General features: G+C 37.3%; 1 protein-coding gene across 2 annotated transcripts in view; it reads left to right on the forward strand.

The window, feature by feature from the left end:
• Positions 1 to 18,708, forward strand: part of plch2a (phospholipase C, eta 2a) — a 215,978-nt gene that overhangs the window by 107,410 nt on the left and 89,860 nt on the right. For both annotated transcript variants that reach the window (XM_051931361.1, XM_028807472.2), the window contains 3 exons: positions 3,288 to 3,381; positions 15,165 to 15,368; positions 15,487 to 15,607. In XM_051931361.1, coding sequence (XP_051787321.1) covers positions 3,288 to 3,381; positions 15,165 to 15,368; positions 15,487 to 15,607 — 419 coding nt within the window. The remainder of the gene's footprint in view (positions 1 to 3,287; positions 3,382 to 15,164; positions 15,369 to 15,486; positions 15,608 to 18,708) is intronic.

Consider the following 18,708-nt stretch of genomic DNA (forward strand, 5'->3'; position numbering starts at 1 on the left):
TATATATCATCATATAAAGTACACAATTAGAATTCTAGAACATATTATGTGCTTGCAGAACACACAGCCTTTAAACAAAAAGTTACCTATCTTGACATAATTCTCAAAATATATTTGCTAATATTTAAAATAATTAAGGTTCTGAATCAAGCACAGAGGGCCCAATTTAGCAATAATGGCATGGACATTCTTTCTCTCTCTATGAGTTTAAATAGAAGGAATCAACTAAATATGAAAAATTCAATACCAGGTAGTTTCTAGTATTGAGCATGATTAAAATGTGATGGTCTGAGAACAGTTAGTGACTTAGTTAATGTAATTGGAAAATGTCCATGAGGTGCTGGGAAGATATTTGATCTAGGTTAACAATTTTGAAGAAATGCTATAGACCTTAAGTACCCAGACAACTATTTTCTCCAGGATTTAGCTGCCTAGGAATTTTGTTTACCTCTTCTCTAATATAAAAAATAATGACATGAAGACCCTATCATTTTATAATAATAATTAGGAAATAATTTTAGCAATTTTTAAATTACTCTGTATAGTTTAATTACTTTTATTTACATTTTAGTTATTTCTGTTTTTACCTTTATTATTTTAAGGTAATTGGTTATTCATATTTTTTAAACATTTCGAACAGAATTCAATTAAATATGTTATGCAACACTCAGTCTTCATTTCCTTTAAACGTACATTCTATACCTCAGAAGAGCCCGGCACTAGATTTTTAATTCTCTTGCTGGTGTTTATACCACAATAACTCAAATGCACTGGTGCCCACTCCTTCATCTTCCAGTAAATACTATTAAATGAATCTATATTTTTTTGCCAGAGCCTTTCATTAGTAGAAGTATGGCAAGCAGAATGCAGCTTTTCCCTACTAAAATAAAATCTTAACCGTTTTTCCTACAAATACATCCAGTACTTAATGCCCTTATTTTACGATTAACCTAAAAAATATTTTAAAATGTCACTCTACATTAGGTGCAAAACCAAACTTTGTCTTTACTTCGACAACTAAACAAACATATATACAGTTTAGTTTTAATCAATACTTAAACAAAGTTTAATATACCACTATATATAATACACATTTTAAATATTTACGTAAAATTAGGTATAAATAAACACAGTTCTGAATGCCTTTTTGTGGAGATTAGCTGTCTTTTTTTATCCAAATACAATTCTAGGCTGAGAAGGATGTAGGTCTTTTTGACTAATCCAACACAGAAATGACTTTAAAGCACATTCTCAGTCTGACTGCCTGAAATTTTAGTTACATTTATTTTCTAAACAATTGGACTTCTGTTTACTTCTGACACTGTCCATATACTTGCTGACACACACTGTGTGGACTCCTCTAGTACACCATTACCTGTTGCATCACAGCTTTCTTTTGTGATACACCACTTCACTGTTTGGGTTGCACTTTTTGTTGACTTGATTTATTCAGATTCAGATGTTTTTTTTCTTTCTCTGTCTTCTGTCCTTTCACTCCTGCAAGTTGTCCTTGAAATATTGTACACAAGGAAAGAACCAGCCTTGGACATGGCATCGTTCCATCAACTCTGCAGTCATTCACACATTCAGCGACCCAATTAACATTTGCCATTGAAGATAAACTTCTGGGTTTTGGGAGGATAGAGTACTATGCAGGGAGAACTATCACAAACAAGGAGTATGCATTCAAACTCCAGATACAGTGGCTACTGTGAGGAAGGAGAGCTAACTGTGGCATCCCTGTGTCATCTGTTGTATTGTGAAATTATAATTATTAATCCAGTTGTTTTATGAATCTTCATAATACAGTTCTGGGTTGTGTGTAACTAGTCTTTCCAAATATAATTGTTCATTAGGCAGGAGTTAGCTATGCATTGACTGTAAATTGAGAGCACTGATACATATTTCTAGGGACCCAAATGGGTGTTGCCAATCAATATAACGTGCAGGAAGAAGGTGGAGTACATGGACACAACCCTTGTGGAAAATATACAAACTACTGCACTAACATAATTCAATCTCCTGTAGCAGCTCTGGGGAAATCTGTGGGCTGTAGATATGGCCAAAAGTAAAGCAGTTTGAATCATAGAAGCCAGTATCGATAGTTTAAAAATGATTAGTCAAAACATTTACCTTACTGTTTTTGAATAGTTGCCCTCTGTTAAGACAGGGGTGTTAAACTCAATTTTATTGAGTGCCAGGCATTAACACTTGGGCCAGAATATACTGTGTCAATTAACTACTACTTCCACATTATCTTTACAAACAAGACACAGAAGTAACCCTCTGCTCATCACAATCCTATATTCTGCCTTGTTTTTTTTTTCTTTAACATTGCAGCTGGTTAGGAAAGCTACCAGCACCAACGGGTTCAAAATGACTGCTTACAGACCAGCAGTCCAGGCAAATACAAATTACCTATTTATAATTGATTACTGTGTGTCATAATCAAGTGGCACTTGACACATTAAAACAATGGATGTAAACATGCTGGTGATGGATCACACAGACCACATTCAGAATTGGTCAGATAGTGATCTAGCCCATGGACCTGAACTCGACACTCCTGTCTTAAGAGATGAGAGCCCCTCAACCCACCACCGTTTTTGCATTCATTCATTCATTCATTCATTCATGGTCAGTATAAAATGTAACAGTGTTATAGTCACTACTCTGAGCAAGTTCTTAGTACCATTTAGGAAATGGAAATTGAAAAGTCACTCATTTGTAAGTATTTCTGTTTTAGTTAATTTAGATTTTCACTTCCACAAGTGCAAAATATTTGTTTGTACTACCTCATAAGACACATCAGATAATTTTATTTTTATCCAACAGTAAAACCATCTTAAATTAGAAAAAAACAAAATTTCAACTTCTGTTCATACAGAAGATTTTAAATCAGGTAAAAGATTTTAAAAATTAACTACCTAGGCCTTTACTTGCAAGTTGTTATTTCTTAGCTTGATTTTATAAACTTAACTGCACATCAAAACCACACTGTTCTTCTGAAAGACAAATATCAGGTTAATTCTTTTTCACAGTATTAATAATTTGGTACGATATGGCTACTAGCATTATAATTTGATTGTCCACTAACCTATTTCAAAATCATTATTGGAAGATAGAAAATTAGAGTCTGCAAGTAGATGCAGACTAGAAGGCAGCTGCTAGGGCATCTAGCCCTTCTCCTGTATTTGTCCTTGTTGTTTCGTATCTCCTCACACTACTGTGTTCTTTTATTATTTGCCATTGGCCATTTAATCTGTTAATTTCCTTTCCACCAACAGATGTTGAATGTGACGAAAGAACATTGCCTGGAAATTGTAGAAAAATTTGAGCCCTGCCCAGAAAATCGAAAGCAAGGTGTGCTTGGTATAGATGGTAAGTGTATCTGCACTTAATATCCAGCAGGTAACACAGTAAGTGAATATTAATTATGCTTTAACTGATGACATTGTTAGTAATATGACACTAGGTGGAGAGAGTATTAATTTCATAATAAATGACACAGAGATACCATGTGTGTCAAAATATATCCTACGGATGCACTGGAAAGCATCATTAGTGATGTATCCCTGGTTCATTGGGTGTTTCAGGTTTTGTAATATTAGACACCATCAATCAGGTGACCCATCCAGGGATGATCAATCCCCGGTTTGTGTCCCAGTAGCAGTGGTCCATGGATTGCTAAATCTTGAGGCTGTTTATGCAGTTTATTTTATAGCTCTGATTGCTCCCCTTTTCTGGACACCTGTCATGCCTTGCAGAGTGAAAGCTCTGGCAAAGCCCCTACAACCCACTTCCACTGGTACGCAGCGATTTTTCCATCCTTGTCTCTGGCACTGCTCTAGAAGGTCCTTGTACTTTGCATACTTCCTCTCTATAACCCATCCATGTGATCCTCCCAGGTTAAAGTGACTTTTATTATTACTAGTTGTTTTGTGGCTTCTGACAGTACAAAAATGTCTGGTCTTTGTGGTGTTATTGCGATGTGCACTGGGAATTTACTGTAAGTTGTTTATCCATTAGCTGCCAGTTTTGCGCAGAGTGAAGTAGGCCTGTCTGTGGTTTGGGCTGTAAATGGAGCTGTTCACATGCCCACACAAAGGTGATGTTCCTGCGGGGTGAAGATACTTGCTGGCGAGAACGGCCAAGGAAACAGTATTTGCCACTGCTTTTAACACCAGGGGCCTCATGTATAAACCGTGCGTACGCACAGAAATGTTGTGTACGAACCTTTCCACGCTCAAATCGCAATGTATAAAACCTAAACTTGGCGTAAAGCCACGCATATTTCCACGGTAACTCATACCTTGGCATATGCAATTTCTCCGCTCGGTTTTGCAAACTGGCAGCACCCAGCGTCAAAGCAGTGCTACTGTTCCTGTGTGATCACCCTTTCTTTCTTAGCTCCACATTCCTGACGTGGCTTTATAAATACACTGAAACTAACTGCATATTGTTTATTAGTGTAATGCATCTGATTGTAATTAACCTGCAGCAATATAATGGTCCAGGGAATAGCCATAGTATTCCGAATACCGTAACTGCTTTAGCGTTGTAACTCTCACTGCATCTTCTTCTTCTTTCAGCTGCTCCCGTTAAGGGCTGCCACAGCAGATCATCTTTTTCCATACTACTCTCACTGCACCACTCGGAGTATTTATATCACTGTATCTGAGTGGGGAATCACAGCAGCAGCTGATCGAAAAGAGAATTATCGGTACACAGCATGAAGCAGACGCTGCCTGAGCCACGGCAAAACGCTTTAGAGACTTCCCAGTACGGACTTCGCAGTTTAGAAAAGGTTTCATCCCAAGAACTCTAAACGCACTCAATCAGTCCATCAAGTGCTCCTTGTAGAACTGTTTACTTATAAGTACAATTACCTCACTGTAAACTTGCACTACAGTTATAATATTGCACAACCTGCGCCACTTTATAAAGCGCGTATTTATACATATGATGACGGTATTCATTTTTAAGATGAAATGCAGCAAAATATGTTGATTATATTATACAGATAAAACTTTAACTTCATTTAAATAGTCTGTATTGTTAATAATTAAACATGTGAGGACACGGTGCCGTAGCGCTAGCTAGTTCAGGGATTGTTCCTGCATTGCGTTGTATTCTTGCTGGTGCTGACGCGACACAGGAAGGATTGACGGATATAATAATTAAACTTGTACTACGAAGATGTTTCAATGTTCCTTAAAAGTTTTGAAGAATCTGCATTTTAAGCTTACAGATGGCTTCACGTCTATATAGCTGATTGTGTGGCAATTGGGTTTTTGGAGAAAGAAAAGTAAGGACAGGAATTGGAGGTTAGTACGTTTGAAAGAGACAGTACTGCTGCAATAAATTATTTCATCGAAGGTCGCGCATGGCGCCGCAAGCCTCTTGCGTGAGTCATGAACAAGCACTGCGCCACCGTGTTCCCATGTTTAATAACATGCTTTCATTCCTATCATCATGAACAAAATATCACGTATACATCTCAGTTTTTTAATTATTCAGAGAGCTGTAATATCACGAATGTAATGGATTATGTGTCCTGTCGGGGAAAGAGAAAGCCCGTTTAAGAAGCAGGTAGTGATTCACACATGTAGAGCACATAGAAGATCAACTACAGAACAAACCATTTAATGTGCCACTTTAGTTACAATGGGATTTGAGAAACTAGTTAATTAAACGATTTTAAGATGAAGTTTATGATGTTCTACTTTAATGGCAAAATAAACTACGTGATTAAAGTGGAAATTTCGAGATTAAAGTTGACATTTCGTGCTTTTTTCCCACTATGTGCCTATTTTTTTTGTCTGTACCCTAATAAGCTTTCATATGACACTCAGACGGTGGGCTACGACTCACCTTTTCACAGCGACTTTGATATGTGATTTCTTTTTTATTTCGGGCACTGTGCGACTTTGTGAACTTGAGCCTTCGAGTTTCACCGACACTCTGTCACTCGATCAACTTCCTTTTGTTGATTATACCACTGTTTAAACCAACAAATAGTACGTTTTGCTTTGCCTCCACTTGGTATTTGCTGAAATTCTTATATTTCCCCCTGTGCTTTTCCCATTGTCTTTTCACAGAAGGCTATTTATATTGATTTGCATATTCAAAGAGGCGTAATTATGAGAGGAGTTGGGGCGGGACAGAAGGCGCGTGCACGTACGTTACTTTTCACGCTGATCGGGATTTATGTAGTGGAAGAACGTGAAAGTTTGCGTACGTACAGATTCCTGCATCTGGATTTTTCTGTGCATACGCACATTCCCGCTTTTTTGCTTACGCCATGTTATAGTGTGAGTTCTACGCACGGCGTTATACATGAGGCCCCTGGTCATTTCGACAATAATAGCGACCATGTCCTAGAACTTTTGGGCAGCTGTTGAGAATGTGTTCTAATGACCCCCTTCCTGAGCATACGGGGCAAGTCGTTGTCTCAGTCTTGCCCCAGGTATTAAGGTTTGCTGGACTTGTAAGACATCATACATTGCCTGGGTTAGGGAATTCATACACCAAAAAAGGCCAAAGGCCTGGATATATCAGCAGGATGCTGTGTTTATATATCTATGCTTTAAATCTACCAGGTAGACCAGCCGGGCAGCAAGCTCACTGATGGGTGTCTTGATGGCAGTTGTGTCTTTGAGACTACAGTCAAATACTTTTCGCTGGCTCTTAACTGGCTTCTCAATGATCAATGGAATTGTAATGCCATCTAAGACGAAACAGAACTGATCCGTAGCTTTGCCCTTCTTTAGGAAGAAGGAATGGGACTTGGTTGGCTTAAAGCTCATCTGTACCCATGAGAAAAGCTTTTTAAGGCCCTTCAGGATCCACCTGCAGCCTGGGACTAAAGTTGCTGTAACTGTAAGGTCATCCATGCATAAAGCATATAGTATTTACAAACAGCAATAGAATTGTAAAGGGTAATGTAGTACAAGAAGCTAAAAAGGAGTACATTTCCTAAGATAGACTGAATTTATAGTAGAGTCTTAAAGGGGATAATTAATGTTTGAATTTTATATTTTACAAGTTATCAATAAATTATCATGTTTGGACATAAGATTAACAAGTCACAAAACACATCAGTGCAACCAACACATAAAGACAGATAACACACACTATAAAAGGGAGGAAAGCATGTTTGCACATCATGGCGTGTTTTTTCAATGGTTTGTCTAGTCTAGCAAAAAGATATATAATGCAAAATCTGCTGTATATAATGTGTGTCCTCTGACAAAGTGCCTTCAGACAGAGTTCACTATAGAGTATAATTGTTTACTTTTTCTTGTGTGCAGTTGTAATATAGACAGGTTAAATGATTTGCCAGGAATCATGCAGCTAATGAGTGCATAATTTGTATTACACCAGACCTGTGGTTTACAGGCAAATATTATATCATTTACGTATGTAGAAAAAAGAAGATTGCAAGTAACTATTCACTTTTTTTTTTCTTCCCCAACTTCAGGGCAGGTTGACTTCTTATATCCTGATAATAATTGACCTATTGGTAGCCTGGTTTGCTTGGCTAACTGTTTACTTCTGTTAATATGTATTCTTCCTTCTCAAAAACTGTGAAGCTTTCCATGATGAAACTTATTTGAAAGCTGCCTCCAAGAACTACATTGTCTTGAGTTGTGGGCTTTTGATAAAAAAGACAAATAAGTTGATATTATAGGTAAAAGATTATTTAGAAGAAAAATAGAAGAGTGAAGAGACACGACAACACAATAGTCTTCATCACTAACCAGATTATCCTTTCCAATTGTTTATAACAAGTATGGTCAGAAACCTATGACGTATCTTCTGTTATGTGTTTTTCTATCTTCTTAATAGTAGTTCTACCACTGTTTATCATCATGTCATCTTGTTATGGATACATATTTACCTAAATCAGTAAGAGATACATTAGCCGTTATTGTTTAGAAATGTTGAAAAAAAAATCATATCTTAAATGTAAGTTCAGTTTTGACTGTATGTCTTATAACAGGTTTCCAAAATATGCCAATATTAGATATAGCTTTACTCGCTAGGGTGAATTATTTAGAATATTGTCAAGAGTTGAAGTGTAAGGATTCTTTTGTTAACTGGGAAATATCAGTAGTGGCAAAATGATAAACATACAGTATATCCAGTATTCCTATAGCAAGATAATAAATGCAACTGATTAGAAGATAACTTGGAAGCAACCAGTTCCCCCATCACATCCTGTTTTCAACCAACCTCTTTCAAGTTTTAGATCTCCCAGTGTTTGTTTATTCAAATTTAACATTTCTACTTCCTACATTTAATACCATAGATTAAAATTAATTTGCCACAAATCTGGCCACGGCTATATGCTATACAAATCCTTCAGTTTGGTATCATTATCAAACTTAACCAGCTTATTAATTATATACTTGCTTAGATCATTTATGTATGTTGAAAACAGAAGTGGCTCTAGCAGTGATCCTTGAGGAACACTGCTTATAACATCAGCCTCACTTTTAATATCAACATTATGCCTTAATATACTCTATATATTTAATTTTAGGGCCTCTTCTGGAATACTGAATCTTGAGTGCTAATTTGGTTTCTGTTTTAAAATAAGATGATAAACAAACTCCTGGGAAAACCTGGTAGAATTACTCCTGTAATTGGTCTCGTAAGTTTATAGGAGATGGACGTCTGAAGCAGAGCTCCGCTAGCAGCGGCTTTATTTTCCCACGTATTTCATATTATTTAGAGGTATCCTGTATTTAACCCGACCAAGGAACGTCCACTACATTATACAAGCATGAGTAACAAGAAGAAAAGTCTGAAAGAACCGGAAAAGAAACTTAAAGCTGCGTCAAAGTCTGGACTGAGTGCAAGGTGCGGCCTCTTGAAGACTGACCTGGAACAGGCAGACGAATGCGCAGATTTCCTGGGACCCCGCTCCATTGTATCGTCTCCAGTCAAGAGTGAAAATGGGAGCGAAAGTGCAAGTGATACAGGTTGCGATGGATCGCCGATTTCTGAGGATCATTCGAGACTAGAAAATGACCTGCAGGATGTGCTCTCATCTACTCATCGCGAGCCCACAGCACCTGCTGTAACAGGAGCTGCATTTCCACTCGCGGAGCACAAAATCCGAAACGAACTGTCCGAACTGAAAGCGATGATTGCTACACTGGCCACTGCCATGGTTACGGCCATAAATGAGCTTAAGAAAGATAACAAGAATGATCTTAAGAAGGCGAACATTGAGCTTAAGAAGGCAAACACTGAGCTTAAGAACGAGCTTAAGAAGGATAACAAAGATAAGGAAACGAATCTATTTAAACGTTTCGACGTGAACTTTAAAGGCATGTTGGAGAAATTAGAGGAACACATCGAAGAAACTAGATCCAAACTGAAAATGCTTGCCGACCAGATTAACGACGTTACAGATCAGCTGGATGACGTTAAGCAGGCACTCACTGCTCGAGTTGAAACAGCAGAACAACAGGCATCTAAAGCTGATGAAAAAGCCACAGCTGCGAATTCCGAATGCAAAAAACTTGGAGACAGACTTGCGGCCCTGGAAGATGGGTATAAAAGAAACAATATAAGAATTGAGGGTATACCTGAGAAATGAGAAAGCTCAAGCCCAATGAAATTTGCAGTAGAATTACTGTCTAAAATAATTGGAGATGACTTTAAACTCGACATTGAAATAGCAGCGGCTTATCGCACAAACAGGCCTAGCATCTTTAAACCTAGGTCTTTTATTGTCCGCTTCGAGCGACTACGATGTAAGCTTGATGTGATGGCACTTCTCAGACACAAGCAAGAGATTATATTTGAAAATAATCTTATTCGTATTTTCCCCGACTTCTCACCATCAACAGCTGCAAAACGTGCAGCCTACATTGACATTAAAAAGTTGCTACGGAAAGCCGATATTAAATACAGTCTCTTGTATCCCGCCAAACTGAAAGTGGAAGTTCAAGATCAATATCATATTTTTTCAAGCAAAGAAGAAGCTGAAAAAGAATTAAAGAAGCTGTTTCCGACACTCTTTTGAAAGTTAATAAGGAGCCGTATTCTATCAAGGCACAGGAAGGACCTATGATCTGCTCTCTGGATCCATATTTAAAGAGACTGGTATTATAATTATACATCCTTTTCTTTATCTGGACATCATATGTTTATGTTTTAATTAGAGTTATAGATCTGAGTGTGAAAATGTGGAAGTAATTAAAGTAGGATTTTTTTTTTTTTTTTTTTTTTACTACCTTAAAGTAGACTGTTTAACATAATACCCTTGGTTTATTGCTATCTCTACTATTTATACTATTACTATTATACTGTTACAGTAGGAATTACCAGGTCTATCTAGACTAGTCTTTAAAATCATTCCCAGGGTTGATTCTTTTTTTATTTTTTTATTTTTTTTTTTTATCTTAATATCTTAAAAGTGCTGAAGATTATTTTAAGCTTAAAGACTGTTAATGATTATATTTTCGGCAGATAGTATTAAGAATTTAGCTGCAATAGATATCTCTGTTTTAATTCTCTAATGCTGCTGCGGGGTGGGGGTTGTTTTGGACGTGCTCTGTCTCTTGGTATGTCAGAGTACCGGGACATCGCGAAGTGGGATCAAGCCTCATGTGGGGAGGCAAAATGGGGGGGTGGGGGGCTAAAGGGGGGAGAGAAGGAGAGCAGGCTATATCTAATCTATTTTTGTAATCATTATAATTATAAATATCAATGCAACAATAGGCTAAAATTCAATAACTCATGGGGAATCTTGAAACTAAGATTAGAACTGCCTCATTACCAATTAAAATTATAAAATGACATTAAAAACTCAGAACCAATGTCTCCATGATGGGACAGTTAATTTTGTGAGCTGGAATGTTAAAGGCGTGAATCACGAACTAAAGAGAAAGAAAGTATGCTCTCACCTAACAGGCTTAAACGCTAAAATAGTATTTTTACAGGAAAACCTCTTACTAAGCAAGGATCAGTTCAGACTACAAAAAGACTGGACTGGCCAAATGTTCCATTCTAGCTTTATAAAGAAAACTAGAGGGGTTGGAATTCTCATACACAGAACTGTTCCATTTGTAGCATCAGATGTAGTATCGGACCCTGAAGGGAGATGTGTGATGGTTATGGGCAACTTGTATAACAGTAAAATGATTTTGATAAATGTTTATGCACCCAGTGTTGATAAGGAATTCATGCAAAATCTATTTGCATCCATCCCCAACGTGAACACTCATACAATTATAATGGCTTGGGACTTTAATTGTGTTCTAAATCCACTCTTAGATAGGAATCCTGTGACAGGGGTGACGACATCTAATACTGCAAAGACAATTACACAGTTTTTAAATGATCACAACTTATCATACCCCTGGAGGTTTCTTAATCCAAACTCAAGAACATATTCATTCTACTCACCAGTGCATTATAGCTACTCAAGAATTGATTATTATTTTATAGATGATAACTTCCTGCCTACAATTAAATCATGCAAATACGACATAATTGTTATCTCCGACCATGCCCCTCTAGTCTTGGAGCTAAAATCATTAAGCCCCTCACATTCACCTCGTAGATGGCACCTTAACCCTCTTCTATTGGCAGACGAGAACTGCACAGAATTTATATCCAAACAAATCAGCTTCTTCCTAGAGACAAACACGCCCACAGAGGTTTCTGCAGGAACACTCTGGGAAACTCTAAAGGCCTTCTTAAGAGGACAGATTATTTCATATCTTTCTCACAGAAATAAATTAGAAACCAAGAAAGTGTCAGAGCTAAGAAGTGAAATTACTAGAATAGATGAAGAACAAGCCAGGCATCCAAATGAAGTTCTCCACAGGAAAAGGCAGGCCCTGCATACAGAACTTAACATCTTAACAACTAAAGAAACTGAACAACTTATTTATAAGTCTAGACATCACTACTATGAACACGGAGAAAAAGCTAATAAGCTTTTAGCTCAACAAATTCACAAACAAGAAGTTCGCAATGCAATACCAGTAATCACCAACAACAATGGAGAAGAAATTATTGACCATAAAAATATAATGCACACATTTAGAGATTATTATAAATCCTTATATTCTACTGAGCCCAAAGAAGACAACACACAATCTAATGCATTTCTGGATACATCACAGATACCACAAATAGATGCTTTAAGTGCTGAGGAACTGGATAAACCTCTAACGCTAACAGAATTACTAGATGCTATAAAGTCACTACAAAGCGGGAAATCAGCAGGCCCTGATGGTTACCTCGTAGAATTTTATAAGAAATTCTCCACTCAGCTAGCTCCTCTCTTATTGGCAACATTTACAGAAGCTAGGGATAACCAAATACTACCTCAAACAGTTCGACAAGCATTAATCACCGTCTTTCCTAAACAAAATAAGGACTTGTTACAATGTGCATCATACAGACCAATTTCACTCCTGAATAATGATGTTAAGATACTCTCAAAAATTCTAGCTAGAAGGATGGAGAAAGTGCTGCCCTCAGTAATATCACAGGATCAAACAGAATTTATTAAAGGCCGACACCTATCTTCCAAACTCTGATGCTTGTTTAATGTTATATATTCACCAGCAAAATCAAACACCCCAGAGATATTACTATCATTAGACGCAGAAAAAGCATTTGATATGATTGAATGGAACTACCTTTTCACTGCACTGGAGAAATTTGGGTTTGGCCCGAATATTTGTGCATGGATCAAACTACTGTATACCAGTCCAGAAGCTTCAGTTTGTATTAATAACATTTGCTCAGACTACTTTAAACTAGAACGTGGTACCAGACAAGGATGTCCCTTGTCGCCACTGTTGTTTGCAATCGCTATTGAACCACTGGCGGTTCACTGCCGAAATTCTTATCAGATAAAGGGGATTGTCAGAGAAGGACTGGAACAGAAAATTTCTCTATATTTCTCTATATCTCAGATGCAGAAAACACTGTCCCTGCTGTTTTAACAGCACTAACAGAATTTCAAAAGATATCTGGTCTTAGAATTAATCTGAATAAAAGTATACTCTTTCCAGTGAATTCACAAGCATATAACATTAGATTACACACCCTACCTTTTACCATAGCAGATCAGTTTAAATACCTAGGGGTAAATATCACAAGTAAACATAAAGCTCTTTATCAACAAAATTTTGCCGTCTGTATGGAAAAAATTAAGCATAGATGGTCAACACTTCATCTCACTCTAGCTGGAAGAATTAACATTGTTAAGATGAATATCCTTCCTAAACTTCTCTTTTTATTTCAAAACATTCCAATATATATCAATAAATCGTTTTTTAAACAGTTAGATTTAACAGTAACCTCATTCATTTGGAACTCAAAACACCCACGTATCCGAAAAGCGACCCTACAAAGACCTCAGGCGGAGGGTGGCATGGCTTTACCTAATTTTCAGTTTTATTACTGGGCAGCAAACATACAAGCCATAAAAACCTGGACACAAATAAATGAACATACACATGCTTGGTCCGCAATAGAAGTAAAATCATGTAGTACTACTTTATACTCCATGCTCTGCTCTCCAATAAATGTAAGTCATCGCAAATATACTAATAACCCAATTGTGCGTTACTCACTCAGAATATGGAACCAAATTAAAAAGCATTATAAGATGGAAAATTTTTTATCGGTGGCACCGCTGCAAGAGAACCACCTCTTTCAATCTTCGCAAGTATATCCAGTTTTTAATACCTGGAAAAGTTTTGGGATTAAAATGCTCAGAGATGTTTATATAGACAACATATTTACATCTTTTGAACAATTGCGTTCAAAATTCAACCTCCCAGCTACACATTTCTTTCACTATCTTCAAATTAGAAATTTTGTTAAACAGAAATTACCCGATTTCCCCCACCTTGCACCCTCCACAATGCTGGAAAAAATACTGCTCAATTTCGAGGAATTAAACACCATTTCCGCATTATATAAAATCTTATTAGAGTCCCTTCCTTTCAAAGATCCAAGAGAACATTGGGAAGAAGATCTCTTAATCAATATATCAGAAAAGGAGTGGAAGGTAGCAAAGCAGAGAATTCATTCGAGTTCCATATGCGCAAAGCATAGAATTATTCAACTAAAAATTATATATCGAGCTCATCTATCTCGCTTAAAACTGTCCAAAATGTTTCCAGGGCAGGATCCAACCTGCGAACGCTGCAACCAAGCTCCTGCCTCATTGGATCACATGTTCTGGGCCTGCACCCAACTAACATCATTTTGGACCAAAATTTTTAAGTGCCTTTCAGACAGCCTTGGTATCACAATCCCTCCTAACCCATTAACAGCTGTGTGTGGTGTTCTTCCAGACGGACTTGAATTGGAGAAGGACAAGCAAACGGTGATTGCATTCACTACACTTTTGGCACGCAGACTTATTTTGTTAAATTGAAAGAATCCTAACTCTCCTCTGATAAGTCAGTGGGAAACCAATGTTTTATATTATTTGAAATTGGAAAAAATCTAATTCTCAATTAGAGGATCTGTACAAAATTTTTTCAAAACCTGGCAGGATTTAATCAATATTATTTTGGAATAAGAGAAATAACTATTACCGCATTTAATCCTCTTCTCCATCTCTTATTTACATATATATTTATTTCTCCCTTTCTTTTGTATATTGTTGTCTTATTAAAAAGCCCTAAGCAATTCTCCTTCGGCTAAGCTCTCCTTCTCAGGGGTGGGGTTTGATTTGTCTTCAATTTTGTTGGGTTATAAATTGATCTATTTGTATGGAATGATTACAATGAAAATTAATAATATAAAAAAAAAAAAAAAAAAAAGAATTTCTCCTGTATGTGAGAATTAAAGTCACGAGTGAACTGCTTTCACTGGTTCTTTCCTGCTTTGTATTTGGTCTGGAATCTCATGACCTTATCACATGGCAGGCTCTCTTTCCCAAGCCAACCATACTAGGTGGGGTAGAATCCTGAACAGTCATTGTATTGGCCTGAAATGTACCTATTCTAATTTACTACTTGTTCCCTCTAAAAAAGAAAGCAGAATATACTTTGAGGTATTTAGAGTTTTCAGTCCTGTTTGTAGTGGTTCCTTTATACTTTCAGTCCAGTTCTCTTATTGTGTAGTGTTCATCTTCATCACCACATTACTGCACTTTTTCTCTCCAGGATTCACAAACTACATGCGCAGTCCAGCTGGTGACATTTTTAACCCAGAGCACCACCAGGTGCACCAAGATATGAGACAGCGTCTCTGCAATTATTTCATTGCTTCATCCCATAATACCTACCTAATGGGAGACCAGTTGATGTCACAGTCCAGAGCAGACATGTATGCTTGGGTCCTACAGGCTGGCTGCCGATGTGTGGAAGGTACGTTCAAGATAAATATTTTTGCTTTTTCTTATTGAAAAGTATAATATGGTTAATATATTTTCTGAGAAAAAGTTTTGATGAAATTCTAAAATGTAAACTTTTTAATTTCTTATAGTGGACTGCTGGGATGGCCCAGATGGAGAACCAATTGTGCATCATGGCTATACGTTAACTTCCAAAATTCTTTTCAAAGATGTTATTGAGACTATCAACAAATATGCTTTCATAAAAAATGAGTAAGTGTATTTTTAGATACATAAATATTACTGCATGCAGTATGGACAAGGCTAGATTGTTCACTTGTTTCAGCATTACCAGTTTCACTGAAGGTTAAGAGAAAAAGTGTGTTTTTACCCCTGCTGCAACTTGATCAGACTTGAACAGACATGGACAGTACATTTTGGAAGAGAAGGTTAAAGCTTTTGTGTTAAACTAAAGATATATGAGTTATCTTTTTATATGGAGAATGTCCATTAGAGCTGTTGGCAAAATATCTTTTCACTATTTTTTTTTTATAAGATTTGAATATTTGTTACATGTCTGTTTTTTTCTCCTCTACATCCTTTATTGTTATAAGAAGAACAGAAGTGCATTTTTTTACCTAAACAAATGAGAAAACTGATCATATGTTGGACAGATTATTGTGACCAAATGTAACCGGAGTTTGAGCTGTGATACAGTCACGCTACCCACTGTGCCACAGTGCCTCTCTTAATTGTATTTAATATAATTATATATCAGAACAGTAAAATCTTTTGCAGATCGTGGTAACAGGAGCAGGAGACATGAATTCATTGAGGCAGGTACTTGCATTTCTCGACCTGAAAAGCTATTTTCTTTTTTGTTTTTGGGATTTTTTTTTTTTTTTATTGGTCCTGATGCGTGTAATAAGGCGCTATATAGCGCCCGACCCGGCACAGACTTACGCAGAGGCACGTGTAAAATAAACAGTCTTTTTATTTCTCTTCAGCTGGAGGGCACGTCTTCCCCATAATCCCTCCAGCCACAACACAGTCCCACAAGCACTTAATACAGCACAAACAACACTTTTTCTCTCCACCTTGGCACCACCACTCCTCCCAGGTAACCTCGTCATCTTCCTCCCGATTCTGGCTCCTGAGTGGTGGATGCTGGCCCTATTTATAGCCCACCCAGAAGTGCTCCATGTGCTTGATCACCTGTGGCTAATTGCACTTCCGAGTGGGGATGCAGTGATGTCCAGGTGGGTTCCTGGCTCCATGCAGCACCCCCTGGCAGCCACCCCAGCTCCCCACAGGGTTGTGGAGAACTCCATCTCCCATGAAACCCTGCGGGAAACTGAGGCACCATCGTCAGCCAGGGAGGCTGCCACCAAGCGTCCCGGGGGAGGTAGTGAGATGTCCATAGCTGCTCCCCCGGAACATATGTAGAAAGGGCGTCCCGGCCGGGCATGGGACCCGGGCGCCTGTCACATGAACTTACTTGTTCATGAGTGATGCCACCAAATACACACAACACTAAAGCGTGTGGATTCCTTCCTGTTTGCCCCAATTGCATAGCACTTTGGGTGCTGCTATTAAATGTGTAATCTCAAGCATTACATAAAAATTCATGCAAAAAAATTATCTTTAAGACACAAATACACAGGCACATTTTCAGTTTCCTTCTGTGTGTGTGTTTTATGTTAAAATGTATTCACATGTTTTTTGATCATTGCTCCCATTCCTGTAAAATGCTTATTAAATTAATACCGAAGAAGAGACATTGGCTGCTACAGCTCTGTGATATCATACTGGCCTTGCAAAGCATCATGGGGCACCGGGGGAAATAATTAAAAAGTAATTTTTATTTTTGTTGGCTACACAGAAGATTTTCAGGAAGATATTTGAGAACAAGGTCACCAGTGAACCCAACACAACACAAAAAAATATTCCGCCAATCAACACTAGCTCTAACTTATAAGTCAGAAACAAATTAGGAGACATTTTAATGTAATTCCCTTGTGGTACTATATGTTAAAATGCAGTATACATTTTTAGATAGCCATTGCAAAAAAATCAAGGTAAAAAGTTGCATAATCCAAGAGTCATAAATAATTAATTGTCCGTTAGAGGACTGCATTCCTATGGAAATCCTGAAGGACCCCACTCAGTCTTTAGTGGTGCTGTACTAAAATTTAAAAGTTTTGAGCTGATGTGGGCAAGTAGACTTTATTTAAGGGATCGTATTGACTTACCTTCAGGTATACAGCTTCAGCAGCGTATTCGACTAAGCTGCAATAGGCTTGCATCTTACCTGGCGTGCATTAGTAGCGCATATTTTAAATGCTTGTCTACACTTCATAACTTAGGAGAAATCCTCATTGATTTTTAAAAAATGATTAGTTTTAATGGAACAGTTTGAAACGTAATGAAAGTAGACTCATCAAATAGTGTGTCTCTTCTGCTAATGAGCTCTCTTCCCTATCAGATATTTTGTGTTTTTCAGAGTTCTCCCAATCATGCATTTGGCTTCCTGGTCGAAAACACTGGAGTTAATTTTTTTTTGTTTTTATTAATTTACTTGTCTGTACACATTCACTTTCATTTTTGGGCACCCTTTGTACTTATAAATTGTTTTTAAATACTAACCTGGCTGTGTCTAGTTCTCCTTTACCTGTGTAAAACTGTATGTGTGTATTTCTTTAAACAAACTCTGTGCTGCTCGTGAATTACACTAATTACAGGTTTAAAACATATTCAATGTCGTAAATGGATTGAACAAAATATATAGGTCTTACATAATAAGTAATTATAAAGAAAAAAAAATCCCTAACAGTTTTAGAGATTTAATAAATACCAGCCAGACTGCTGCTTTAAGTCTGAAAAAAAGGATGCTGTCGGGGAAAAAAGAGGATGTCTGGCTGCACTTGATATAGTCCTCTATCTATTTTTCAACTCTGGTGATGTTATGAAAAAGAAAAAAAAACAGGTTTTGATGTGTTTTCTCAACCCCTTCTAAATTATGCTGTTTTAAGAATCTGCTTAGACTATGTTCCCAGTTCAAGTATCCTTTAAAAGGAAAGTGGAAATGTGGTGAGGAGCAGAATAAAATCTTTTGTGAGTGCGGGTAAAAGCAGGTTGAGAGCAGGCAGAGATGGAATGGAATTTTGTTGGGAGTGGGATCAACTCTAATGGGAGCAGGACCATAAAAGTCAGTACATATGTCTCTGCTGTCTATCTCTTTCAAATCCAATGATGCTTGTTAAGTACTGTATATGCATGTTTAACACAGGTAACCAACTATGACTCAAATCATTCACTAGAATAATTTAACAAGTAATGAACGTCTTGCGTCTTTCCGAACCCACCTGTGAACT

This window comes from Erpetoichthys calabaricus, chromosome 8 (assembly GCF_900747795.2).
Source record: "Erpetoichthys calabaricus chromosome 8, fErpCal1.3, whole genome shotgun sequence".
NCBI lineage: Eukaryota > Metazoa > Chordata > Cladistia > Polypteriformes > Polypteridae > Erpetoichthys > Erpetoichthys calabaricus.